The following is a 26,341-nucleotide window of genomic DNA, read 5'->3' on the forward strand; positions in this document are numbered from 1 at the left end:
GGACCTTATGGCTCTGGTTGAGTTTTAGTCATTAAGAAACAGGATCAAATTGTTCTGTTTGCATTAAAGGTTGTCTCTGAACAACTCCTTTAACTTTTTAATATTTGACCACAGATGTCTGCTTTTTCATTTGCTACATAATCTATATTCAGATTGTTAAACTCGACAGTGTTGTTTTTAAAAGTCCAAATATACGTATTTTACATTATTAACTAATGCCAACTAGCAAAACTCATCTCTATTATATTTTCTTCAAATATCTAATTTAATTTTGGGATAAAAAAATAATTTTGATTTTTGTTTAAATGTGCTTTTGAAAGTTAGAATAATTAAAATGCTTTCACAAAAAAAAAAAAAAAAAAATTCTGTACATAAAATAACTTTTTATCGTGTTCCTTGGGGTCAAACTTGAGCATAATGTTATCAATGTTCAGTTGTTTGGATTTACTGATAAAACAAAACTAGAAAACAATTTATTTACAAAGCATATGCTGAATCTCAAAAATACTTTCCGATAAAACATTTCATACAAAATCAGATTTATTTTAGGTTTAAAAAAAACAACAATGTGAAATGAGTTAGAATATAAGCTGAAACACTGCAGATGTTAAACTGATCTTCAACGGGCAGTGAGATATTTACAAAAGTCTTATTAGCTGAAAGCTCACAGATTCGTCTCAATATAACTTTTGAGAGGGAGCTTTTAGGCTCAAACAAACAACTGAGTCCCGAACAGCTCCCAAAAACATGATACAAAGCTTCATTGTTCAAGTATCAATGCGGTGACTGCGTGCTCACTCCGGGGGACTCGGAGCGCTCCAGCTTTATTCCTGTATCCAAAGGAGTTGAGGAAACTGAGGTGGATAACACCGTACTTTTAGGCTCCAAAGAGGAAGAGGCAGACGGGGGCAGAGACACAACTATGTACTTCTGCATAGGACGGGAAGCCGTCAGTCCAGGACCACCGCCAGACTCCACTTTGACCAAAGGCTGCAAGGTTGAGGTTCCACTGGGAACTGTGCTGGTTACAGGGGAAGCTGACTGGGAAGAGCTAAGAGTGATTACCTGGAGAAAAAGAAGACAAAAGTTTGCTTTACGCAAATATTTCATACAAATTTAGTGACGCAAGTCTGTTGTTTTATTTCATTTTTATATTTCTAAAAGTTACTGACTTTAAATGTATCTGGTAGTGAACTGTGAAACTGAAATAGCGATAAATGTGAACATTTTGACACAAATACCTGCTGAGTGGAGGCAGTTCCTGCACTAGTTCCCATTACAATGTACTTTGTTGCTGGGGGAGATGGTTGTGATGGAGTACCGGGTCTTGGGGACATGAGTGTGAGGGAGCTGGGAACCTTTATGATACTGGGAGTGCGAGGACCCCCCGACCCACTCAACCCACTTTGTGAGACTGAAAGAGTGGGGCGAGGCTGCAAGATAAACATCAGTTTTAATTACACACACTAATATACATTTTTCAATAAATCCCAATTCTTCGTAGTCAGACTGTACCTGTGTGATTGTTAATGTGGTTCTGTTGACTTGCTGAGCCTGCAGTGCTGCTTGAGTTCTGGCTTTAATTACATGAGAGCACAGCATGGGTCCAAGGTAACCATAGTCTGTGCGATACTGCTCTACTGTGTCCGGCTGAGGGCGGATCTTTGCGATTACACTGGCACAGTGTTTCTGTGAAGAGGTGACAGTTGGATTACTTTAACTTTTGAGTCACTAAAAAGGTTGAAATGCTATCTGCAGGAAGAAATGAGTAAAACGACATTTACCAGTAGGAGGCTCTGAACGTGTTCCGCCCCTATCTTATCAATATTAGAGATCACAGATCCTTCCATCACCGCTTTGATGCGAGAACCCTCTACAGCAAGACGAGGAAGGATGAGTGTCTTTATCACCTGTGGATAACAGCAGTGTGATGAGGTTACTATTTTCAATAGTTATTTTCAGGTTAGAAGTAGAAAGCGAGGAGGGACGACTCACATCGGGACCCAATTCAGCCAACCCTGCAATGCAGCCGTATCGTGCTGTCCACTGGGTTTTCTCATCCAGCCAACTCTAGAGACAAAAAATACAGAAAAAGTTCAACTATGAGAACTGGAAAGTCACTTTATAGGCAAACAAAATTTAAAAAAAAAGGGATTTGATTAAATCCAGATTTATTGGAAATGTTGAAACATCTGATACTTTACTACAAAAATAGCAAAAAACATATATTATCTTTTTTGAAGTTTGAATTGCAAAATAGTAAAGTCACGTTTTCAGGGGTGTAACTTATACTCTGGAGCGACTTGTTTATGTTGCACTTTTTTTTGGCTCCTGTGACTTGTACTTCAGAAAATACAGTACGCACAAAATGCACAAAATAAACAACACTGGTGTAAAAAAGGTATTACTCCTGAATTTCTACGTCAAATCTCAAAAGCCCACCTTGGTTAAAGTTTTGGTAATCCGAGACTGGATGTTGTTGGTCGTAGTACTGAAGGTTTTGCAGCACTGGGCCATAAGCCGAGCCGCAAAGTCCCGTAAAGCCCAGTGGTTGTCAACATCCGGCCGCAAACAGAGCTGCTTACTCACAATACAGGTGACCACGGCGGGGATGAGCTCATGGAGCTATGAATAAGTAAAAAAACTGTAAGAATGCATTGTTTAAAAATATAAATAAGTACATTTCTTCTCTTCACTCACATATTTTTCCAAATACAGAGTTGGGTTGTCCATTAGAGCTTTGACCATCCGCATGAGATATATCAGAAGCGCCAAATTATTCTGCACCACATTGACACGGACCTTTAAGGAGAAGAGAGACTAGAGTTGGAACTTTGTACCAAATTATAACTGAAGTGACACAATTTGAGTTTTGGAAAATACATAAAAATATTTAAGAGTTAGTAAACATGCTCACCCCTTCAGATATAAATGTGCTGAATCTTGGAAGCATCTGATACAGTCCTGGATCAGTGGCTATACTCTGCAAAGCTTCCTGTGAGAAAACATGAACAAAAACCCCCATCAATCATCAGGTTGGGGCAACATTTTAACAGACAACTCATATTAAAAAATAAATAAAAATGTGCAGAACTTACTGCTCGCTTTGCCTCGCAGGAGCCAACACAGGCTTCTGTGATCTCCTTGTAGTACAGCTGCTGCTCTACAGACAGCTCATGAGTGCTGCGAGGTTTCAACCTGATCAAACCTTTCTCTTTTCCTGAAACACATGGATACAATCAGGTGAAAACAGAATTAACCCAAACTATTCTTGATAAAACATAAGAAAAGCAGAACAGAAACAAAAAGTCAAATCTGAAAATGAAATATAACCAACAGATACCGACCTTTGCCGTCTGGAGCTGTTGCACCCTGACCTTTGCCTTGAATCGCCCCTTCCTCTTCCTGACCTGGTTTGACCACTTTAAGAGGCTCCGTGGATTCTGTCTTTTGTTGTTCTTTTGTTGCTAAAAAAGTGTTAACAGCATAAAAAAGTTGTTTTTTTTTCTTCAAGTTTTCAACTTCCATTTTTATTTTGGAGAAGACGGTTATAACAGGACGAACCTGGAGGTGGATTTTCAGGAATTGAGGGCTGAACCCCTTCAATACTTAACCAGTGGGCTGTGGATGTACGGAAGAGGATAAACAATGAAGGTCCAAATGAATCACTTTAAAGATTAAAATCTGTGATTAAAAAAAAAAGTTATGACAATCGTTCTACCTTTGAGAGAGACATCTAGTGGAACTCGGGGAAGAGGTGTGTTAATAATGTCACTGAGGTCGACCTCCTTTTCTTCATAGAAGTGGAGCTCTCTTCCTCCACCACTTGCAAAGCGAAAAGGGATAAACTCCTGAGACTGGAATCCATACAGGGGCTATAAAAAAGATAATTCAGTTAGAACACAGAATAAAACAACACAAGAAACAAAAAAATATTGATAAATATGGATTTATTACATATATTTAAACCTTACCTCCACATTTTTCAGCTTGAGAGCATTATCTATATCACTGGTAGTTAATTTACGCCTTTTCCCATGATGCATGAATTTCAAAGCATCCTGTGGAAAAAAGAAACAAATAAAAAAACTATGAAAAGGGGTTTGTATTTACCAGGAGAAAAAGAAACATGACAATCCAATATACGTTTGCATAAACCAAAAATAGCTCTTACCTGTGCGATTTCTTTAATTCTGTAGCTGACCTCCTCACTCAGAGCGACGCAGCTTTCCTCCTGTAACTGCCCAACCCCTACCGACTCTGCCATGGCCTTCATGGACTCGGTGGGAAGGGTGACCGAGCACTGCTTCTGCCGACGCTCCTCCGCCATGGCTGCCAGAAAAACACAGGAGGGCAAAACAAATGTTTGATTATAAACTGAAACCAGACACTAACTTGAGCTACAGAAGCCTAAAATACATTTTTTTTTAGTCTTTCTCTTATGTTATTATTTGTCATAGATGAGACACTAAACAAATAATTGCTATATCTGAAAAAAGATAGAAAGGGGTTTGTGGATTACTTTTCTTTATATAGTAAAAACAGTACACTGTTACATTAGCCTAAAAAGACAGTGTTGTGAGCACCCAGCCCACTGACAAAAAACTTAAGAGAGTCAGATAACTGTAAAAATGAATTAACAGTGACAACATAGCTTTATTGTAAACTAAATTAAATCAAAGTAATGATGGGATCCTACTGTGAAGCAACACCAGAAACTAATGATAAAAACAGAAAGACTGAAGGAAAAATCAATTTAAAGTAAGTAGAACAGAGGGTTTCAAACAGGGTTATGAGTACCCATGGCGGTATTTAATGGCGCACCAGAGGATACAAGACATATTTGACCAAAACAAACAAAAACGAAACACTTTGGTTGGTGAATTTTGTTTCCACAACCCTAGATGCAGCAATTAGTCACTGACAACTGGATCAATCTGCAGAAAATAACAATTATTTATCTATCAACAAGTCCTAAGTTAATTTTTTCCATTATTTTTTTTAGTTTGATATTTTGCACCTATATTTAATAATTTAAAAATGCTATTTCACGTAATATATGCAATATTTTTTTTCCCAAGCAAAATGTGTTCCATTTTTAACATTTTATAATATTGGAGTCATTTCATGAAGCCCTTTTTTGTTACAGATTCACAACATTAATTTAATGTTTTGTTGTTACTCTACAACACAAACTCTGAGTTTTTTTGCTTATTATAATCGCCAAAGTGCAAACAATTAAAACCACTTAAGTAGATATTGGAGAACTTGTCTGATACGATATGTACAGATAATGGTTTAGCAAAGAAACGCGTCAAAAATCAGAAATGATCAAATCACATTTTCCCCTGATGAAGCTTCTAGTTGTAATGCTGTCAAAAGTCGATGAGAGCCGCAGACAATTGGCAAAAGCAACAAAATAAAAAAATAATAGTGCTACAAAAAAGGAGGAAATACTCAGAAACAAAAATAGCTATGCCTTTAGATGTAGTTTTTAGGGTTAGTTACTTTTTTATGTCAGACGCTGAACAATGCGGCTCTAGGAACTCGATGTTCAAATGAGTAAGCTAAAGGCGGTCTTCACATGAACTATCAGTATTTGAATTAAAAAGAATTACAAATTAATGTACCGTTTCATACATGTTTATTAGTGTTAAGGGTTATTTCCTCCCTTTAAAAAGCGTCAAGAAAAGGGCAATCGGCTAAAGGATAATCGATTCATAAAATAATTTCATGTCTATAAACAAACAGACCGCTCCAGAGAGAGAGCGGGTTTACCCCCTGACGGAGCAAAACGGGGGATTTCCAAAACGCATTTGAAGCTAAAAGTAAATAAAAGTTGCTCAAATTTTAAGATTACTGTCAGCTGCACATTGTCCAACATATGTATTTACAAACGAGCGCTAAATTTAATGCAAGTTAGCTTCTATGCTAACAACTTAGCTTCTTTTGACGTTTATACCTGTGTGAAGTTGTCCTTCCTCTTCTGCGTTAAGGCCAGGATTTCAACAAATGAACACTATCAGTATTTACAACAATGACAATAGAGTAAACCTATTTTTTTCTTGCAAATCCCCATTTCTCAATGTAAATAACTAAACTTATTTCCTGACTGAAGCAGAGCCACCCGTCCGTAAATTAGCGCTAATGTTCCATCGCCATTTTGAGTCACGTTCCGGATGACGTATCGCGAGACTTGTGGCTACAACAGCCAGTACACTTGCCTGGTTCTTTATAAATTTCAAAACCAGGTTTAAGACCATTATTTAAAAAAAAACAGCATTTTTTTTATTTTAAATAATATTATTTAATATCCTCACATTACAAATTTATGAAAATATATAATTTAAGCATGATAAGTATTCCTCAAATTAATTTTATCAGGTAGGAACTAGTGATTTTAGTACTGTTTCCCGGGTCCCCTTTTCTGGTTACCACGGATGGGAGCTCCAAACGTGAAAGGACATTTCAAGAAACAAAAATGAACCAATTTACATACTGGACTAAGTTTGTGGCAAGAAATCGTGTACTTTACGTGCACGAGTCATTATTTGTATCAAATAATTGTGACAATGTTTTCAGGTAAGGATTGTGAGTACTCCTGATCTTAGTATGATATAATCGCTGTACCAGAAATGTGGTAAACATACTAAAATGCTTGTGTTTAAAAAAAAAGTGTTGACCTTGTAACCTTAAAGGAACTGATATTCCTTTTCCTATTTGTTAGTTCATTCGATCCACGTAGGACATTTGTGTTTTTGCTTGCCTCTTTTGGTCAAATTTTAAAATTAAATTTGCTTGATTACAAAACTAAAACCCTTTTGAAGGCTTTTTATATTAATATTAACAAGAATTGATTACATTAAAACTTTAACCAAACATCCCCCCAAACAAAAGCCCAAAATTAAAAAGGTGTGCAGGAAAAAATACATATATTGATCTAGCAGTTTGGGAAAACATCTTTTGCTAAACTAGTTTCATGTCTGTGTGTTTATTTTTTTTTTTTAATCAGTTTCAGATTTTTGCAGATTACTCTTTATCCAGCGATTTCTTCAGATCTGTGATGATTCCACAGTTTTAGACAGGAGAATCTTTCATGATCAAGTTTTAGTTTTCATGTTAAAACTAAGGTCTGCGAGATACTCGACATCCCATCATGCTGCAACCTTTTTAAGGTGGTTGATATTCTCATGTTTAACTTTTAAATCAAGCTGTGCCGTGTGACAAAATTATATTAAGATTGCAGTGGTCTCAAATCATTTTTCCATCCTAAAATTGGGATATTTTCTTTAGAGCTGTGATTGTACAGGTGCAGTGATTTATCATGCCAAATATTTCAGCTGTAAAGTAGAAAAGTATGTTTAGAGTCCATTGTATTAGACGCATTATACACTCCTGTCATTCCACTAATTGCTCTGTGGTATTTTTAATTCCTACAGAATCTTAAACAAAGTTGGATTGAAGGCTTTCTCCACAAATTCCGTCCGATTCTGTGAAAAAAAAGACAATGTTGTCACATCAACTCAACTAAACGAAGGAGAAAGCCAAACGAAACAGCCAGAACAAAAAGAGGAGCAACATGTCTTAAAGGCAGATGATGGAGGGACTGTGAGTGACCAGGCAAATGATAAACCTGAACAGATTCTGGCAAAATCACCTCAGCCTGAGGCGGAGACAGTAAAGAGTGGGAAAGAAAGCCTCCTGGACCTACTTGGAGCCATGAAAGTGGAAGTGACCAATAAAAGAAAGCTTAAAAATATGAAGATAAAGCAAAGTTTTGAGTCAGCTACACAGTACAACTCCAAGCCAGAAGGTATGGAAAGCACCATCAGTATGTTTCAGAAGGCAACAGAGGAGGCATCATCACAGAGGTATGAGAACAGGCATAAGTCGTTACTTTTTACCTCCTATTTATTTTATTTTCGCCCAGACTTACAGAAGAATTTTCCATATTCAGCTCCTGTGACGTAACAAGCCTTGAGTCATATTTCTGAAGTTTTTTCTTTTGACATATTTTTTGTTTTAGTGAAACTCTGAATTCCGACTTGGTTGCTGCCGCATCTGCTGCCGCCGCCACTCTTCCCAACCGCAGTCAGGCGGAGTCTGAGCTCCTCAGGCAGCTGAGGCAGCGCAAAGCTCTCAGTGAGGCGCAGAAGAGAGGCGACATGAAAAATATTGGGTATGCAATGATACCAAGAAGTGAAAAAGAAATAGAAGGAATTCTAAATTTGATAAGCATTAACACAGCTGTCTTTTTCAGAGTGATTATTGCCGACATGAAGGTTGGAAAGAATTCAAATCGCCAGAACGCTTGGCCTTCCGATCAGATTCGTTTTGACGACGATGGGCGAGGATACACGCACGATAGAGGAATCACTAGTGAGCTGGCTGGTGTGCGGAAATGGTACATAGCTAAACCTGCAACTTCATTAAGAAAAATGTCAGAAAGCTTTGTTTTAGTTATTTTATTCTGTAATTTTTTTAGGAGAAATGTGTTCCAGGCTAAAAGGCTAAGCATATTTTCCCCTGCTACTGAGAAAGATGGAGTGAAGCCAGCCCTGGGTAAACTGACAGATTATTATTAATAAAGCACTTTTTATACTAAAGCAACACAAAAAAATAAAACAGCTTTAAAAAAATGCACAAAATGCAGCCACCAACCCCTTGAACTTAACATAATGAAACATAAAATGACACGAATAACGCTCTGTCTCTGTATTCCACTCATGAATTGTATTGTCTGTTTCTGTATTTCAATCTGATTCACACTCCTATTGTGTGGCAAAGTTACATTTTTGCGGATGAATTCATCATCTGATCTAAAACCCAGGTTTTCTGTTTTAGCCAAACCAACTCTTTGGGACATGGATTTTGCACATCAGCTGTGTCAGTCAACAAACCAAATGCCACGCAATGGATTTGAGGAAATGATCCAGTGGACCAAAGAGGGAAAGGTTTGGCAGTACCCAATCGACAACGAAATTGGTGAGAGATCAGTTTAACTTTTTGATTCTACAGTAGGGCATTACTACAAGAGTATTAGGGCCACCATAAATAAAATATATAATGACAATAAATGTAAAAAAAATAAAGTTGTAAAATTATGAGACTTAAATTATGAGTAAACTAGTTAATATAATACAAGAATAAAGTTATAATTTCATAAATTGTAAGTTGAGAATTTACAAGACTTAAAGTCATGAATTTATGAGGTAAAAAGCAGCTTACTAAGAAAAATACAAATAACAACAAAAGAAGAATATTGTGTTTCAGTCTATGGCTGCATTGATGGGTTTAGTCAGCATGTAATGTGGATGGAGGCTTACACCAACTTTATTTTTGAAAAATAATGACTTTTTTCCTTTAAAAAATACTTTTTTCCTCATAATTTGACAAGTTTATTCTTGTAAAATTATGACTTTTTTCCTCATAATTTTATTAATTTATTCTCATAAACTTTTGACATTTTTTTTCCTCATACTTCCACGACTTAATTCTTGTTTATTCATTTTTTTCCTTCATGGTGACCCTAATACTCCTCATTCTGATGGCTTGTAGGCCTGGAAGAGGAAGCCAGCGTCCCGTTCCACGAACACATCTTCTTGAACAAGCACTTGGAGCAGGGTTTCCCTCGGCAGGGGCCGGTGCGGCACTTCATGGAGCTGGTGGTGGCCGGACTGGCCAGAAACCCCTACCTGACCGTGCAGCAGAAGAAGGAGCACATCGATTGGTTTAGAGACTACTTCCATCAAAAAGAGGACGTCCTTAATGAGGCGGATGTTTACCTCACGTAAACTCAAGATGGTCAAAGTTTATCGTCTTTTAGATGTGGACACAAAATATAAAACAGCGTGAACGTAAACATTCTCATTTCTTCCTGGAAACCAGTGAAACTGGACTTAAAGTGATTTTTTTTTTCTATGTTACACTATATACGAAACCTGGATTGCAGGCAGAAAAATGCGATATGTTGCTGTTCATATAAGTAAAAGTAAAATGATGGCTTTGCTTCTTTATTGAGTACCAGATCTCTCATTTACCTGTTACTCAGATTGAATTGAACTTTATTTATATCTGTAAGGATACATTTATTCGTTATGGCACCACAAAAGTGCAAAAAGTTACATAAAGAAAAACATCTATGACATTTACTAAATACATAAATAATTACAAATAAGAAGTTAGTAAATTTGTAATATAGGATATTGACAAGTAATAAGAATATAAAAAGATCATAAATGTCAAATTTCCTCATATAAGGAAGATTTTAACGGTATGGAAACATGAGTTTAAATCTTTTAAGTATTTTTCATATTTTTTTCCACCTTAGTTCCTATTTAAAAATGTTGGAACGTTCTGATCATTTTGATTAGCATGTTTCCAAACAAGGTCGAATAAGGAGAACTGCAGTGGACTTTTTAAATAAATAGGTTGTCAAAAATATTTACATGAAAAAATTGTGTGATACAAATATATATATATGTATTTTATTCAGTGGGTGTTTGAGGTTATATAAACACTTGCAGGGGTGATTAATGGTGTTTTCCTCCATGTGCTTTGAAGAAAATAGTGCTTTGCATGCAACCCTGACCGGGTCGGATCAGATTTACAGTAGACGTGTAATTAGGCATTGAACTCAGTACACTTTGAAGGGAAGTGCTTTTAAAGTTAAACAACCTCCTAACAATGTGCCACACGGGTCCCCACTGATCCAAACACGGCCCTCTCAGCCTATTGTCCGAAAAGTGGTAAGTGACAGGTTGATGTTTGAAAGTGCCTCATTTCCACATTTTGTTTCACTTTTCCATAAACAGAGTGATTGACGTGCTAAGATGTTGGCAGCGTAGCCTTCTATTTGTAGGAGTTGATATTGTGAGTGTGGGTGAAGAGACTTGTGTGTGAACGCAGCATCGATTTATGACTAAAACTGTTCACAAATATGCTTTTTTTTTCTAAATTCATTCACAAAAATGTGTCTGAAAATACTACTTTTTCAAACATTTCACATTCACTTTTTTCACGATGAGCAGATTTTGAGAGTCCTGTCATGGGGATTATTAAAATTTTCCGATAGCGCTCGGTTTTACCAGTTATCCATCCACTACTGAGTGAAAAAATCAAACCTGGGAAATAAAACAATAGACTTTCCCACTATCAGTCTAAGCAAAAGCTTACATTGTTTGAACATTAGGTTGCATTCCGATTTCTGATTTTATTTTGATCATTTTAACTGAAAATGTTTAAAAAGCTGTAATTTTCTAGGAAATAGTTTCTACAAAGCAATAGGAGTTTTTTTAGAAATTGAATTTTAAGCTTATTTTTTCCCATATATGTCCTCCTCTATGAGAAACAAGTACATGTTAATCACACAAATTACTGGGTCAACAGAATGGTTCATCCTTCTATAGTGTCTCCAAGGCCGCCCAGACATTATAAAACTCCTACATTTTGACAGAAATAAAAGAAATGTCTCTATCTGGAGCACAGTTTTGTTCTATAGGATTTTTCAAGAGAGATTTTTACTATTGGGTGCTTTGATAAGCTCTACGTGTTGCAGCAGGATATTTGAATTTGTGTGGCATTGATGAAAGGAAAAAAAGTATTTGGTTTTAAATCAGAATTCCTACATTAAAACATGGGGAAACATGTCATGCAATTTTAGGTCTTAAACCATAAAGAACATGTAACAAGAGTTGTTCCTCTGGTGGATTCATTCCTGGTTTTAATGTTGATGTAAGGTTTAATTACACCTGGTGACTCCTGATTCTATCCATCCTTGTCACTCCTAAGGAGAACCTAAACATCTTCAGTTCTGCTGTCTCCACCTCTGCCTCCTGTCTCTTCCTCAGAGCCACAACTCTCTACTAACAACATGCAGCTCTCACCAGTCTTTTACACCTTTCTTTTTAGTCTTACTGACTTAGTCTTTTTCACACATCACACCTGAAATGTCAAACATCTAAATTGTTGCACTAAAATGATAGAAATAATAATAATAATAAGGGCTGGAGAATGAGAAAGAAATGTTAAAAAATGTTATTCTGAATAAAAGAGGAAAAAGCTTTGTTGTACTCTACTAAACAAAAACAACGAGAAAAAGGAAATTTAAAGTCTAACTAACTATTTTATTCTATTTTTCTTATTTAAAAAAAACACATTATTATTATTGAAATTATAACAAATGTTTAAAGTATTAAATTAAAAGATGATTGGCCTACTTTAGTTTTTTTAAATAATTAGTCTACATTTAAAAAGGGCCTATAAATAATAGCTTGTGTAGCACTTTATTTTGCTAATTCGATCAATGTGCTCATCAAATCACAGGATGTATCGATTTATACTGTGCGTTCTTCCCAACCAAAAGCACTTGAACTCATCATCCAGCTGTGCAGCTCTGAAAACGGAGCCCGTGGGCGGGCCGTGAAGGCAGCACCAAACTCCGGCGGTCTACTTGTTGATCAGGCTGAGCGGCGGAGTTCAGAGCTGCGGATGCAGCAGGTGAGAACTTCAGAGAAGAAAGCCGTCGCTGTCATCTCGATCATCCCTCCACTTTCTGCTCTTGTTCAACGAATCCTTTTTCTGAATTCAAATTTGTTTCATGGACACTTTTTAGTTTGCGATTTTCCTGTCATCAGGAGTTTTGGGAGTTCTTGTTTTTGTATGCGCGCGGAATCCAGACATGGCTGAAGCACCGCCACCACAGGGTCTACCTGATGACATTGACCCGGACTTTGAGCCCCTGTCCCGCCCGCGGTCTTGCACCTGGCCTTTGCCCCGACCCGAGCTGGTTGACCCCGCCAGCTCCGCCACGTCCTCCCCGGCGCCGTCTGTGCAGCAGGAACCGGGAGGAGCGGAGTTCATCAGCGGGCTCGGCTTGTTAAAGGAGGACTATGAGGAGTACGCAGAGGAGAAGCAGCCCTGCGGGGTCTTTCAGTGTCAGGACGGGAGCTGCGTGCAGCTCCATCACCTGCAGCAGCAGCAGCAGGTCCCGCAGCTGCCGCCTCAGCAACAGGTGCCCCCTTCAGGGGTCCAGAGAAAGATCAGCTCATCCCGGCGCAACGCCTGGGGGAACATGTCGTACGCTGACCTCATCACCAAAGCCATAGAGAGCTCACCTGAGAAGAGGCTGACGCTCTCGCAGATCTACGACTGGATGGTGAAGAGTGTGCCTTACTTCAAGGATAAAGGGGACAGCAACAGCTCCGCGGGCTGGAAGGTGAGTGCTGTGCGTCATGGCGCACGGGCGCGCGGTTAGTGCCAAACTATGATCTTTTGGAGTTCTATATGAAAAACAGAGCCGTTTATAATTCTAAACAGGTGTACAAATGCTTACTACGACATTTTTCTAAAGGTAAACACGGATTTTTCTTTCTCTAATTTATAAAGTTCATCCATAGTTTTGAAAGAAGAGAGTTTTTATCTCCACTTTGGCTTTAAATTATACTTAACGTATAGCAACTGGCTTCATATAGCTGTAAATTTACTCTATCTGAGTCAATATATTGGTAAAAGTAAGAAAATAACATGATAACAAAAGTTATATTGCTCTAATATTCTCTTAAACATTGGTGTTAATTAAAAACTTTGTTATCCTAATTTAACCTTTCGTCAAGCATCTTTCGTTTTTATATAAAAAGTCTATAAACATGGTTAAAAAAAGATCCAATGGTTATTTTTAAAGAGATTGTTCATTTGTAATAAGCTTTGAAGTTTTAAAGGGGTTTCCTCTGTTGGCACACGCCTCTTTGTTGTGTCACTAAGGAAACTCTCAAGCAGCAACCAGCTGACTGTAAACATCCTGAGAAAATGCATCGAAGAAATCATGAAAACACTTGGTTGAAGTCTGAGTAGTTGTCGACTTCACTAAAAAAGCAAATACAAATGTTTTTTTACATGTATTTTTTTTGTTTCCCCAAGCAAGACAAACCAATGTGGGCCATACGTCCAGCCGCCTGTATGACCCCAAATAAACTGACTCATCCGGTATTCCCACAGGCGGGGACATATGCTGCCCTTCTCAATCTGTGTTTGGTAAAACAGCCGCCTGATGTGTGCACACATTCCAAGATGCCAAACTCTTTTTTTGTTAATTTTTTTCCTCCAAGGATTTCCACAATAAGATAAAAGTAAACCAAAGGAGGAAACAAGCTGAAGAGCAAACTCCGGTCAGCATCACATCTGCTCCCTCTAGATTTGTGATTTCAAAGTCATACAACCCATTGTTTAACACCCCACATTAAAAAAAAGTAATCAGATTACAATCAAACTCAAGGATGCCAACATTAGCAACTCGAGCAGCCTGAGCAGAATGCTGTTTGGATTGAGACCTTCTCAGCTCCCCTGAATAACAGGAGGCGACACAAACAGCTCAATCAGTGTCAGGGAGTGTGTCAGAGGGGAAGGGGCTGGACGAGCTGGATGCTGGGATCGACGTCAAACATCCTCAATTCCTGAGCTGTGCGCTCATATCTTTGCACCCGCGTCTTCCAACAGTTTCCTCAGCGGATGCTGCCGTTTGGAGAAAGGGATCAGGCATCTTTATCCTGTCACTTCCTTTTTGCTTCCTTTTTTTGGCTGTTTAATGGTGTTTGGGATTTTTCACAATCAAGGTACATGTAAAACCTAGGAAGGTGCCACACGTGTGCATTCATATTGGTGTTAGAGGGGCTTTAAAAGAAACAACACTAATTGAAAATATGTAAACCCACAAAATAATACTTTAACCTAATGTATCCCAATGCTGGTGCTGATGGACAGCAAACATCTTTGCTTTCAATTGAGTTAAATTAAATGCTACATTGATTTATTCTCCTCTTCCAGATCACTTTAATAAAAAAAAAAAAAATCAACTTTAGATTGTACTATTCTGTTGGGTGAACATATAACATCATCTGATTGTATTTACTTTGATCAATTGATAAAATAACTACATTCATTAGTCAGTTTTCCTGTTGATGCACAATGCAAAGCGATAAGTTAACCTGGAATTGAATGACTTGCCCGAGATGACCAAAACTGAGGGTTGAACCCCTCTTTGAGACAGATTATCAGATCTAACAGTTCCAGGATGTCCTTTTGGTCTTTTAATACCAGTGGTTTCTGTGGTTTTGGTTAGTCCAGGATCCAAGCCTTCAATGAGATCTTTGTTGTCTAAGCACCCTTTCAAAGATAAATGGACTTAGTGAAATTTTGAACCTTTGTCAGAATGGAGGTGTATCGGACAAACCAAGGAGACACACACAGAGGATAAGATAGATGTTTATTGAAGCTCAGGTGGTCACAGAATGATGAAACTGCCAGATGCACAGGGAGTCCCCCAAGAAACAGCCTGTTGCCTAGAGTGGTAATCCAGAGACTCCAAAGTGGGGGAGAAACAGCAACAGAGAAACCATGTAAATCCAGTCCAGGGTCATGCAGGTGAAATCCAATCCAGAAATCCAAATAAAAGCAACACACCAAAAGGGGCAGACTTAACTCAACATCCAGAATACAGAACAGGGAACAGGAACCATTGGGCAGAAACAAGAACTTGAAAGTCTTGGAACAAACTGGCAGAGTGAAGGTGACTGAATGAAGCTGAAATAGTCCTTGAATCAGCTATGCTGACTGAGCTATCAGGAGTCAGTAGACTTTGATAGAGACCAAACATGCTTTTCTTTTCAAACTTACAGTTTAAGTCCAATTCAATAGATCTACACAGGTTTATTAAGCTGCCAATCTCATTTTATTGGTTTGACTTTTGGAATCTAAATTTCACTAAAATTAATATTTCGACTTTTATCTCTACACTAGTGCCATAACTACAGAGGATACTGCATCAATGTGTCTGCGCACCGTTCATCCAGAAAAAGGGAAGAATTGAGTGACTTTTTTACATCAAGTCATTGTTGCTGAAGGCTCAGCATTCCCGGCTCTTCCCCCATGGCTTAGGAACCACTGGCTGATAGTTATTTTTACACTTCCCTGTTAAAAAAAACATCACAGTCGCCCCACAATGAACCATGATGCATTTCCTGCTAAGTGAATGGAAAAAAAGAGCCGTTTGTTAATGTCAAAATGAGCAAAGCAGGAGAGGTAGGGCTGGAAAAATAGGAGGGTCATTGATAGAGGCCAAATGTGTGTGTGTGTGTGTTTGGCTTGATGTGGTATTGCTCTGTTCCCTTTGAAGTATAACATGTAAAGTTGGGATGAAATTTGACCTTTCTTTTTCATTGTTGGTATTGATGCTACAACCATTTGCTGTTTGGTCCCATGATGTTCCTGTGGCTTGATGGTGGGTGGGGGACATTCCCCTGTAAGAGGGTTTATACCTGAAGCAGGATCGGACCATTTGTGCCTCTCTCAAATCCGGCAGTTTTTTGTTTTTTTCCCTCCAAAAAATGAGTGGCAGTTTGGTCACTTATACCATCAGACCTTTGGGAAGTGAGGTTGGCCCCTCCCCTGCCCCTTTGGGACAGAAGTGGACTGGTGTCCATGGACTGCATTTTGCTGGTGCTATAGTAGTGTTTTTCTCAGTGAACTGTGACACCAAATAATGGAACAGGAAGCGGTACCTTTGAGTACAGCTGGCACCAGAGCTCTGCAAAGTTCCATTCTGCGCTTGTTTGTTTTCAAGGGGGCGTATTTTTAAAGTAAATGTGCTGCACTGTGGGGAACGCCTGCTCTGTTGATTTGACTCCCTGCTGCCTGGTTTTTGCATGTATCCAAATGGCGACAGAAAACACTGGAGGTGATTCTTTAAGGATTTCTATGCATCTGTAGAATCCACAGATTGCGAGATAACGTTTGATAGAAACAGAGAATCTGAGGGCGTATTCAAACTGGCAGGCTAAATCCGCCCTGTGTTTTTTTATTAGTACATATCATTTGGTACTAGTGAAAGGTCACTACAACTGGTGAGAGTACTTGCCAATTTTTTTTGTTTGTTTTGTTTCTTTCACAGCCTGTTTACAAAGTGATCAGCTGACTGGATCTTTTTTTTTTTTTAGCAAGTTTTGTCCACTTTATTTATGTAGTCAAACCAATCTATTGGGGCCAACATACTATAAATGATAATCTGATTGTTTGGACAAAATAACAGCCTAAACTATAATTTTCTTTTATTTAGTTTACACTTTCCTAACCAGACTAAATTTTAAAGGTAGTGATTTTTAGTTTCTCAAATGCGAACAGTTGAAAACAATTTCTAACATCACCTTTCCTTGTGATGCAACTTCTAAAGAGCACCGAAACGGCTTTTAGTGACTGTTGCACCTTTTTAAAAATGATTTATTTCAACATTTCTGCTAGTTAGCATTATAAGAGACAGTTTGTAGCCGATTTTAATGGAAATTGGTCAAAAATATTCTATTTAATGACAGAAAAAGCTTTTGAAGGTGTTTTTACAGTTGTTTTGTATTTGTCTTCCCTTGCTTAAAGATCCACTCCAATGAACATTGTGTGTGTTTCAACATGTTCTTTATGATGATGGAGGACATACTTTATAAAGAAAATTAAGGTCAAAATTGCCTTTCTCCCTGCTCTGCTCCATTCTGATACATTTGCTTATATGGGACTATGCATGTATGTTTTCGTTTTCTTCGTCCAAACAGTCATCTGGCTTAAAATGATTACATGACCCCAATATTGCTCACGTTTTGTTGTAATTAAAAGACCACTGGGAACGTTTTTAAAACAGCTCAAAAAATAATTGGAGTGGAGTTACTCAATAGACTGTCATTTTTCTTTCTTCGTTACTTTTTCCTTTATTAGCAAGTTGAAATATTTTTAGTTTTGTAGATATTTCCTTCCATACGAGGCAGCTTTCCGTTACAAAAAAAATGTCCTCAACAAGCTTTTATCTTTCAGAGGCCAGGCTTTGTTTTGGTTTCCATGACATTGAGGTAACTAGATTACTAGAAAGCTGATTGAAATCTGTTTACTTGAGCACATTTAAGTGCACACAATGACATTTTCTTAGACTTCCAGGATTTTTTTTTGGAGCAAAATTACATTTATTTGTTAAAAGGTCCAACATAAGACTTCCTTTTTAGATTATGATAATCCTCACAATAGGTTTTTCTTTCAAAGTGAAGTCACCCTTATCCATCCATCCATCCATCTTCTTGACCGCTTCATCCCTTTCGGGGTCGCGGGGGTGCCGGAGCCTATCCCGGCTACTGAAGGGCGAAGGCGGGGTACACCCTGGACAGGTCGCCAGTCTGTCGCAGGGCCTCAATCACACACCCATTCACTCACACATTCACACCTAGGGGCAATTCAGAGTCACCAATTAACCCATGAAGCATGTTTTCGGACGGTGGGAGGAAGCCGGAGTCCCCGGTGAAAACCCACGCATGCACGGGGAGAACATGCAAACTCCACACAGAAAGGTCCCAGCCGGGAGTCGAACCGGGGCCTTCTCGCTGTGAGGCAAGAGCGCTAACCACTGCGCCACCGTGCAGCCCTCACCCTTATCCATGTTTTAAAAAAAAGCTTCTAGTGGATGCTTACAACCCTGGCACCCTCAGTATTAGTCCATCTTACTAATCATTTTTCTAAAATGTGTTATGTCATCATTAAACAGGAAGTCTGTAAGACACTAAAGCTGCGCTTACTCATTTAAGATCACTTCTAAGTGTCTTTTGTACTTTTTCTGATTCATAATGCTGGTAAAAGCAACGGCCAACAAAGGGTTCTGTTCTACTTCTATTCATCGCCATTGGACTGCTACACCCTTAAAACAGACCCAACACTACATAACATACATAGTTTTCTTTTAAAAAGTTGCAGCAAGGTTGGATGTAAATACGCTAACACAGCTAACTTATAGTGGGCCAGACTGGCTATGTCCAAATACCTTCTCTACTCCCTAACCACTAAAATGGACTATCTAGTGGCCTGGATTATAATACAATTCAGACACCATACTTACTCCACGTATGTCGTCACTGATTTCACAAAGTGAAAATCTGATCAATACAATCATCTTACAACATCTTTATTCATGAATCCTCTGTGTTCCAATAATAAAAATGTTAATGGTTTGTTGAAAAAATACATTTAAATACATTTTTTTTCACAAATATTGTTCAAACACAATGCATTGTGGTCTATATTTGCCAATGTAGTGAGCGTAGATGCACACTGGTTTTTCGCAGAGATTTCTGGGTAATTTCTAGGGCTTTGGATTTGTAGATTCATACAGCACTACAGATGGAGAACGCATTATATAGCGCACTAAGTAGTGACGAGTGAAGGAATTCGGACACAGCTTGTGTTTTTTGTTACGTGTTAGGATTGGGAGTTAGAATACTCAGTAAAAGCTGCTTAATCTGTATCAGTCTGTTTTTCTTGTGTTTTCAAACAAAGTTGGGATCTACAGGTATTCTGAATATGCTAATGTGGCTAATGTGTAGTAGTGTCAGACTGTGTTTTTATTACGTGTTCCTAATGAGTTTGGGAGTTAGCTTAGTTACAGTAACGTTTGTTTTAGCGTTAGCCTGGTTTTTTACGTGTTGCAAACAAGGTTGGGAGTTACAGGTGTTGTAAATATGCTAGCACTTCTAACATGGCTAACCTGTAGCACGCTAAAAACAAGTTCTGGAGTTATCGTGTACGCAGTTAAAGTTTGACTGACTTACAAACTTATAAATGACTTTTTTGTTTCACTTAATGCATCTTATAGCACAGTGCACCTTATATATGACACAATAAATAGACCTTTTGATGACGGTGCCGGATAATATAGTGCGCCCTATTCTAAAGAAAATACAGTGCTGTCTTTTTGTGTTTGAAAGTCAACAGTAAAAGTTTTATCCTGGACTTTTGACCTGTTGATTAAAAAATATTATACATTATAGATTTGACTAAATGTTTTGACAGAAGAGTGAAACCTTTTGCCATTTTCAAGCTTTCTCAAAATCATTTAAATTAATTGAGATTATTAAATTAGAAATATATTTTCTTAATCAGATGTTCGTTTTCTCTTTTATCCGACATTGGTAATTTGGCCTTCTTACGAACCATAAAAGTTTGATTAAAATGTTCATTGGGTATATCATTTGCCTGATTTATTGTTGTTAAGAAAACAAAACAAACCAAAAAACAAAACAAAAAACAAGACAATTTACTTTTTGGAACTATGTCTCATTATCTTGTTGAAAACACTAGGGTCCTTTGAAAAAGAGATTTTAAATCTCAATAAGACTTCCCTGGATAAATAAAGGTTACATTAAAAAAGAATAATCAATTTTATGAATCCATATTATACTTTCATATTTAATTCTTAATTTACAGCAAAACATAGTGTTATCTTTATTCTATTGAAATCTCTATCTATTGGCTTCCATTTTTGTCGCCCTCGTGTGCTGTTTCCTATCCCTATATTTTCAGACTATAGAGAACCATAGTCACATCTTTTAGCACCCCATGGGGGAAAAACTTGAAAAGAAAAAAAATGGCCTATCATTGTAACTTTACAGTTCTTGCAAGGGCACGATGTTTCCTGTCAGTCAGCAAGCTGCAAAAGCTTTCAAAGATCTGCAAGGTCTTTCCTTTTCCAATACATTTATTTGTGTATCCAGACTATTTATGTATTTTCTGTAGAAAAGTAAATTGCACTGTGGTTTCCGGGGTTTTACCTTCTCTGGAACTGGACAGAAGGTCATTATAAAAAGTTAAGTCAGATTATTTTGTACTTTTAAAAGTGGGATTGGATATTTTTTGTAAGAAACTGATTGTAAGTAAAGCAGTATTTTTTAAGCCTTGTGAGTGTTTGTGGTTGTCTGTCTGTGACTCTGCAATTAACTTGCAAACTTTTCATGGTGAACTTGCTGTAGTTGGGATAGGCTCCAGCATCCCCTGTACTAAGGAACAGAAGATGGTTGGATTGACGTAAAGAAATTTGCAATTTTTATCCTCGAATTATTACGTAGAACATAAAAAGATTGTCTAGAAGCATCATCTGTCAGTGTGAGAAAAGGGAGGGTTTAACCTTCAAAGCAGATCAACCGTTATTTAAGGGTGGGGAGTGGTCAGCTGACGGGTTGTTGTGGTTCTTGTGTACAATCTGCTGCTTACACGTGTGAGTCGGTGGAATCTGAGGCATGTGGGATTTTGCATTGTCCTCCAGCTTGCAAAGAAAAATAATCCCCCAGTTGACAAAAAGAACTTGGCCTCAATTCCTTAATGCACATGCAGAAATCTGTTAAAAACCCAGCTTTGCATGGATGTGTGCACAGGAAGGGGGTGCGTCGATCAAGAGGATGTTATTATTCTCATTTCTCTCTTCTTTGTTTACCTCCAGTTGAACCCATGACACAAAGCTTTCCAGTCCTTTTCAAGGTCCCTCTTTGAAGCCGATGCAGAAATAGGTCAGTCGGTTTGATGCTCAGCGATCGTGAAGTCTCCTGCATTGTGCCGGGAGTTAAGGAGAGGCAACATGTTTTCACACCACACCGCTGCAGCGCCCTGCTTCTACAGAGTGTCTTTATACCGCCCAGACAAATCCGGTCCCACGCAAACGTTCAACCTTGCTCATGTGGGGTCAGAAAAGAGGTGGGGGGAGGGCTGCACAGGAAGACACGGCAAGGATGTGGTTTGAGTCTTCCCCGTAATCTCTGCTGTGCTGCTGTGCTTTTTCATTCTCATATTTACACCAGTTCTCTGACTTCTGCGATAGTGAATGATGATGCTCTCTCATCAGGTCGTCCAGCAGCATCAGCCTCCCGCAAATAATGTGTTTGTATCGTCATATCAAGTGACAATTTATGTCTAAAGTACAGTTTTTAACAAAGGTTTTGTATTGTCTGATGCACAAATGTTTTATGTTTTTGCATTAGTAATTGGAACTGATGTTTAGAGATTTAGATACACCACCTTTTCTTCTTCTGCAGCAGTAGACAGACTTTAATTACTCTGGGGTCCAAATTAAACATAGATTGGGGGCTCTTCTTTAGGCCTATGTCCTCCAGTTTTTAAGTTATTTTTTGTCCACAACAGACTTTGGCCTGATGTCACGTTCACAACGGGCATGTGTCACACGTGGGTTAAATGGTAAATGGCGTATACTTGTATAGCGCTTTCTACCCTCCTTCGAGGGCCACAGACCCATTCACCCATTCACACATTCACACACACATTCACACACTGGTGGTGGCTCCGCTGCCGAACACTGGCGCCAACCTTCCACCAGAGACAATTCGGGGTTCAATGTCTTGCCCAAGAACCCTTTGACACATGGACGGGTAAGGCGGGAGTCGAGCCCACTCGCTTCTGATCAGGAGTCGACCGCCCTACCACTGCACCACCCATGTTTTTGAACATGTTTTTAGTATACGAAGTTCACACTGAGCTGTCGCTACTTAATACTAGAATGTGTACTTACAGTTGGAAGAGTCTTGGTGGGAAATGTCAATCTTGCTCCAGGTCTTTTCTTTCACAGCTCTATTCCGATATCTGAAAGACCAGGTGTCTTATAATTACGACCGAGCACAAAACACAATTATTAACTTTTTTCTCCATTATCAATTTTCAAACGGTTGACTCTTCCATGAACAAAAGAGCACACCACTCACACGTCAAATCGTATTCCCTAATTGGTCAAAGTTCAACCTGGTTGAGTTTTCAATGCACGTCCAATGGTTTTGTTCTTTAAGATTGAAAGCAGAAAACAACACACGTTTTCAAAGACTTTTTATCAAAAGTGATCGCTTGAACGCATGTTACCGAGGCCGGTGTGAACAGCATGAGGACCAGCACATGATGGCTGAGTGATATGGAGAGGTGCAAGTGTTCAGGACAAGTAAGAAGCTGTTCAGGGAGGGGTGAACCTCAACAACCAACATGTTTTGGAGCAGTTTGATCATCACCTTCTGAGGATCATTGAGCTCAAATAAGGGGAGATCCATCCAACCATCCATGCTCCAAACCCACTCAGTTGGTTTTAGGGTCATGGGGATGCTGGAGCCTATCCCAGCAACTGTTGGGCAAAAAAGTATCAGCTTCCCTAAAGGTCTTGAATCACCTTTGGGTTAAGTAAGTTTCAGTTTCCAAAGAGCCTTCCACTCATGAGCCAAATTCTAGGGCTTGTTTTGGTCAGTATAACATCAAACCAACAACATATACAGAAAACCACAGAAAACTCGCCCCTCCTGCTGCAATATCAAGACTAGTGGTGATTTGTGGTTCACTTATGGTAACTGGTTGACCTCTGGGTAATCACATGATCTGGGTGAAACAAAAACAGATGTTCCAGTTCTGAAGACAGCACGGTTTGCACTTGGTAATTTATTTAGATCTGATGTCAGAAAGAAAGAAAAAAATGAATTTATCTGATTGTTATTTGTTAGAAATACTTGAAGACTCAGAACACAAATGTATTCCATTGTGGCATGTTTGAGGGCCAAGTGTTTTTGGGAAAGTCTATTTTTAAACATTTTGATGAAAGTTTTACCTTAAATGATTTATTCTTGCTTAATACTGTTGGACACCTTTAAGAAGTATTTTTTGTATTTTTTCTGTTTTTTAAGCGCTGGCCCTAATGTCTAAAATAAAGTGGGGTATCTTGTCTAGTAGTTTGTCTCCCGGGATCTCCTCTCTGCTGTATGTGGTCGTGTCTGGTGTTGTGTTTAATGTGTTTGGACAAAACTGCAAGCAAGGCCACTTTCCCTGTGGTTGCACCTGTTCATGCAACTGTGCCCTGTTTGTTTACTTATCCTGCGACCGTTACTGCAAGCTTCATGCTTCACTACACACAAACTGCAGCTGTGTCAATGCAATTGTTTTAAAAGGGCAGAAGGAGGACTGGTGTCATGCCTCTGTAGTCTGTCATAATAACACTTACAAGAAATGATGGAGAAACGATGATAAGTTCGCTGGAAGAGTCAAAGGAAGAATTCCTCCCAGCCCCGCTCAGGTCCCTGATGCGCTGTCTAGTGGAACGAAGCAACAGATGGATTCCCATCAGCTCTGTGGAGACCCAGATGATTTCTGTTGGACTGAATTTATGCAGCTCGGCCTCATGGGACATTTTTAGGGGCGAACTGAAAATACATTTTTGTCAGAAGTAAATCCTTCCCCATGTCAGGCTTAAACCCACTGACCTTGGACATATATGGACTTGACGCTCACTTTGTCTTTGCTGCAGATCCAAAATGTGTCAAGTACAGACAGAGATTTTAACCAAAATTATTATTATTTTAAAATGATTACTCATGTTTTGTCAAAAAATATTTTTATTAGAAAATCTATTTTATGTGCACACAAAAAAGAAATAGCACTTAAGTGTATGAGTTGAAATAAAGTTGATTCTACTAGCAGTTTCTTGGTCCCCACACTTCCCATCAGCCCCTGCTGTCACTCCCAGAAGCCCCACTGCTGTTTTCCATCTGCAATCACTCCCAGCAGTATTTAGTCTTGTTCGTGCCACTCTGCCTGCATCACTGAGCGTTCCCATCCTGATCTTCTGTTTCACCTGACCCTGCTTCATCTCCGACTCTGATTGTTTGCCGCCTGCCCCGACCCTTGCCTGAACCCTGACTCTCTGCCTGCCTGACCCTGATTTAGCTTTGTGGACTTTAAGCTGTGCCTCACTCCTGTTTTCCTGTCTGTGCCACTAAAATTAGCTGCACTTAGTTTCAGCCAGCTGCTCGTGAGAGTGAGCTGGTGGTGTGCACAAAGACACTGTCCAGGTTTGCTTTGACACATATCATAGCATTGTTTTCACTTCTATTTTTGTTGTCATATACATAAATCTTTGTAGCACTAGTTGCGTTTGGCTAACATTTCATTTCTTAAACATTGTTGCTTCTTATTGCCTCTCTTTGAGGTCATTTGCATGAAAACGTGGCTTTTGGTTTTATTGGCGGACAAAACTGGTTCCACCTGTTGCCATATAAGGAGCCCATTGAAATTCCCAGTGCACCACAACCTGAGGAGAACACTTATTTATTAAAATCAAGCATTTATGTGCTGATAAGGTGACTCTGTCGTCTTTCTGTTGCGTATCTACTTTTTATTGTTGCAATTCCCCCATAGATGACACCCATTAAAATTTGTAGTAGTAAGGTTGTAATTGTAAGCACAAATGCCATGAAAGTATAAAAAGTTTTTTAGCACCTTATATGACAGACTTTTTATTGTAAAAACCCCAAATTATGATGAATATTAAAGTACTTAACTGCACAGTAGTACTGCAGTAAGAAGCAGTTGGCTCTGAAAGAACACTTCTTGTTGCAGTAACTTGTTTTTAAATGTTATGTTTTAAAGTTCATTGCTGTAATCAGATGACAGCTTTTTCGTCCTTTGCATTTATGTCATCCAGGTAATTTCTCTCATGCAGGAACTTCCCTCGCTGCCACAAAAGGTCAACTTTTCTGTTGCAGATGAGCTGTCTTGCATTTACAGGTGCACTTTTTTCGATGCAGTTAAAGGAGAGGCCCAGCAGCAATAAAACCCACTTTGGGGGCAAGCCTTTTGTTGTATGACGTGGGGCTCCTGAAAAGATTATTCTAAAGAAAGAATGCCGATCTGAGGGGTGCAGCCATGCAATGCATGATCTATTGTAGGACTAATCAGAGGTTGTAGGTATTTGCTTTTCAGCGCTGATCTCAGCCATGCTGCAAAAAGACGCGCAATTTCGCTAATGGAATAAAAGTTGGCGTACTGACACTGATGAGATCTCAAGTTCTTCTCTAATGACTCATATCCTCTCTGCAGTTACAGATTGAGATCATTTAGAAAGTTAAAAAAAAAAACGAAGAAAAGGTCACATCTCGAGCTAACACGTCAAACCGAACCTGACATTTTGCAAAAAGTGACAGCATCACTTTCAGTCTCTCCAGCCTGCGTGTGCAGGATGTCCTCTGACACAGGAAGCCTTATTTTAAGAGGCGGTAAAGAGGAGGGAGGAGTCGGGTTTGGGGCGGTGGGTTTGGGGTCGTTAGGGGTTGTCGTGGTGAGCAACAAAACGGGTCAAAGCCCATCTGATGCTTCTCCCGCTCCCTTTCTGCTCCTTTCCCATCTAACCCATTTGCATGTCTCTGTCAGAGCAGACCGAGGAGCTCAGGCTCAGCTCGCAGTGAACTCATTGACCCTTTGACTGCAGGCGAAAACATCTCACTCTATCACCCTCCCCATCTTTCCTGCGAACTCTGTAACCTCTCCTTACTCTGCTTTTAGATTAAAAAACTCTCATTGTGCTCAGTTTTCCTGGTTCTTTTTATTTTTTAAGTCTTGTACACCATTTTTCTTTTACTCCTATACCTGTGTGTGGTTTTTGACTTTTTTAGTCATCAATAAATCAATCTTTTAAGACATCATGTTGTCATGGCAAATGGAGGTCTACGTTAGGCCATCATTT

General features: G+C 38.8%; 3 protein-coding genes across 3 annotated transcripts in view; 2 read left to right on the forward strand and 1 right to left on the reverse strand.

Annotated features, from left to right (window-relative positions):
* Nucleotides 1-413: 413 nt before the first annotated feature.
* On the reverse strand, nucleotides 414-6,203 carry taf6 (TAF6 RNA polymerase II, TATA box binding protein (TBP)-associated factor). The gene is made up of 15 exons (XM_024266281.2): nucleotides 5,963-6,203; nucleotides 4,175-4,332; nucleotides 3,975-4,061; nucleotides 3,722-3,875; nucleotides 3,565-3,621; nucleotides 3,348-3,467; nucleotides 3,099-3,220; nucleotides 2,918-2,995; nucleotides 2,701-2,802; nucleotides 2,443-2,625; nucleotides 1,996-2,070; nucleotides 1,785-1,910; nucleotides 1,516-1,689; nucleotides 1,242-1,433; nucleotides 414-1,065 (listed from the first exon to the last, which is right to left on the reverse strand). Exons 2-15 carry the CDS (start codon nucleotides 4,328-4,330, stop codon nucleotides 775-777), a joined length of 1,917 nt encoding a protein of 638 aa, XP_024122049.1. The 5' UTR covers nucleotides 4,331-4,332; nucleotides 5,963-6,203; the 3' UTR covers nucleotides 414-774.
* Nucleotides 6,204-6,337: 134 nt separating this feature from the next.
* On the forward strand, nucleotides 6,338-10,020 carry mrps31 (mitochondrial ribosomal protein S31). Its single transcript, XM_024266282.2, has 7 exons — nucleotides 6,338-6,582; nucleotides 7,440-7,871; nucleotides 8,027-8,179; nucleotides 8,261-8,404; nucleotides 8,486-8,562; nucleotides 8,845-8,985; nucleotides 9,559-10,020. Exons 1-7 carry the CDS (start codon nucleotides 6,482-6,484, stop codon nucleotides 9,792-9,794), a joined length of 1,284 nt encoding a protein of 427 aa, XP_024122050.1. The 5' UTR covers nucleotides 6,338-6,481; the 3' UTR covers nucleotides 9,795-10,020.
* Nucleotides 10,021-12,475: 2,455 nt separating this feature from the next.
* Nucleotides 12,476-26,341, forward strand: part of LOC112142807 (forkhead box protein O1-A) — a 21,664-nt gene continuing 7,798 nt past the window's right edge. Inside the window, exon 1 of the mRNA XM_024266383.2 lies at nucleotides 12,476-13,216. Coding sequence (XP_024122151.1) covers nucleotides 12,680-13,216 — 537 coding nt within the window. The 5' untranslated portion in view covers nucleotides 12,476-12,679. The remainder of the gene's footprint in view (nucleotides 13,217-26,341) is intronic.

The sequence above is a fragment of the Oryzias melastigma genome, linkage group LG14, assembly GCF_002922805.2.
Source record: "Oryzias melastigma strain HK-1 linkage group LG14, ASM292280v2, whole genome shotgun sequence".
In the NCBI taxonomy this organism is placed as follows: Eukaryota; Metazoa; Chordata; class Actinopteri; order Beloniformes; family Adrianichthyidae; genus Oryzias; species Oryzias melastigma.

Coding starts and splice junctions, on each gene's coding strand:
- mrps31 (XM_024266282.2), top strand. CDS start 6,482: ATGAACCAATTTACATACTGGACTAAGTTTGTGGCAAGAAATCGTGTA. Junction 6,583..7,439: donor AATTGTGACAATGTTTTCAG/GTAAGGATTGTG, acceptor TAATTCCTACAG/AATCTTAAACAAAGTTGGAT. Junction 8,986..9,558: donor CCCAATCGACAACGAAATTG/GTGAGAGATCAG, acceptor GATGGCTTGTAG/GCCTGGAAGAGGAAGCCAGC.
- taf6 (XM_024266281.2), bottom strand. CDS start 4,330: ATGGCGGAGGAGCGTCGGCAGAAGCAGTGCTCGGTCACCCTTCCCACC. Junction 3,468..3,564: donor TCCTGAAAATCCACCTCCAG/GTTCGTCCTGTT, acceptor ACACTTTTTTAG/CAACAAAAGAACAACAAAAG. Junction 2,996..3,098: donor CCTGCGAGGCAAAGCGAGCA/GTAAGTTCTGCA, acceptor GTTTTCTCACAG/GAAGCTTTGCAGAGTATAGC.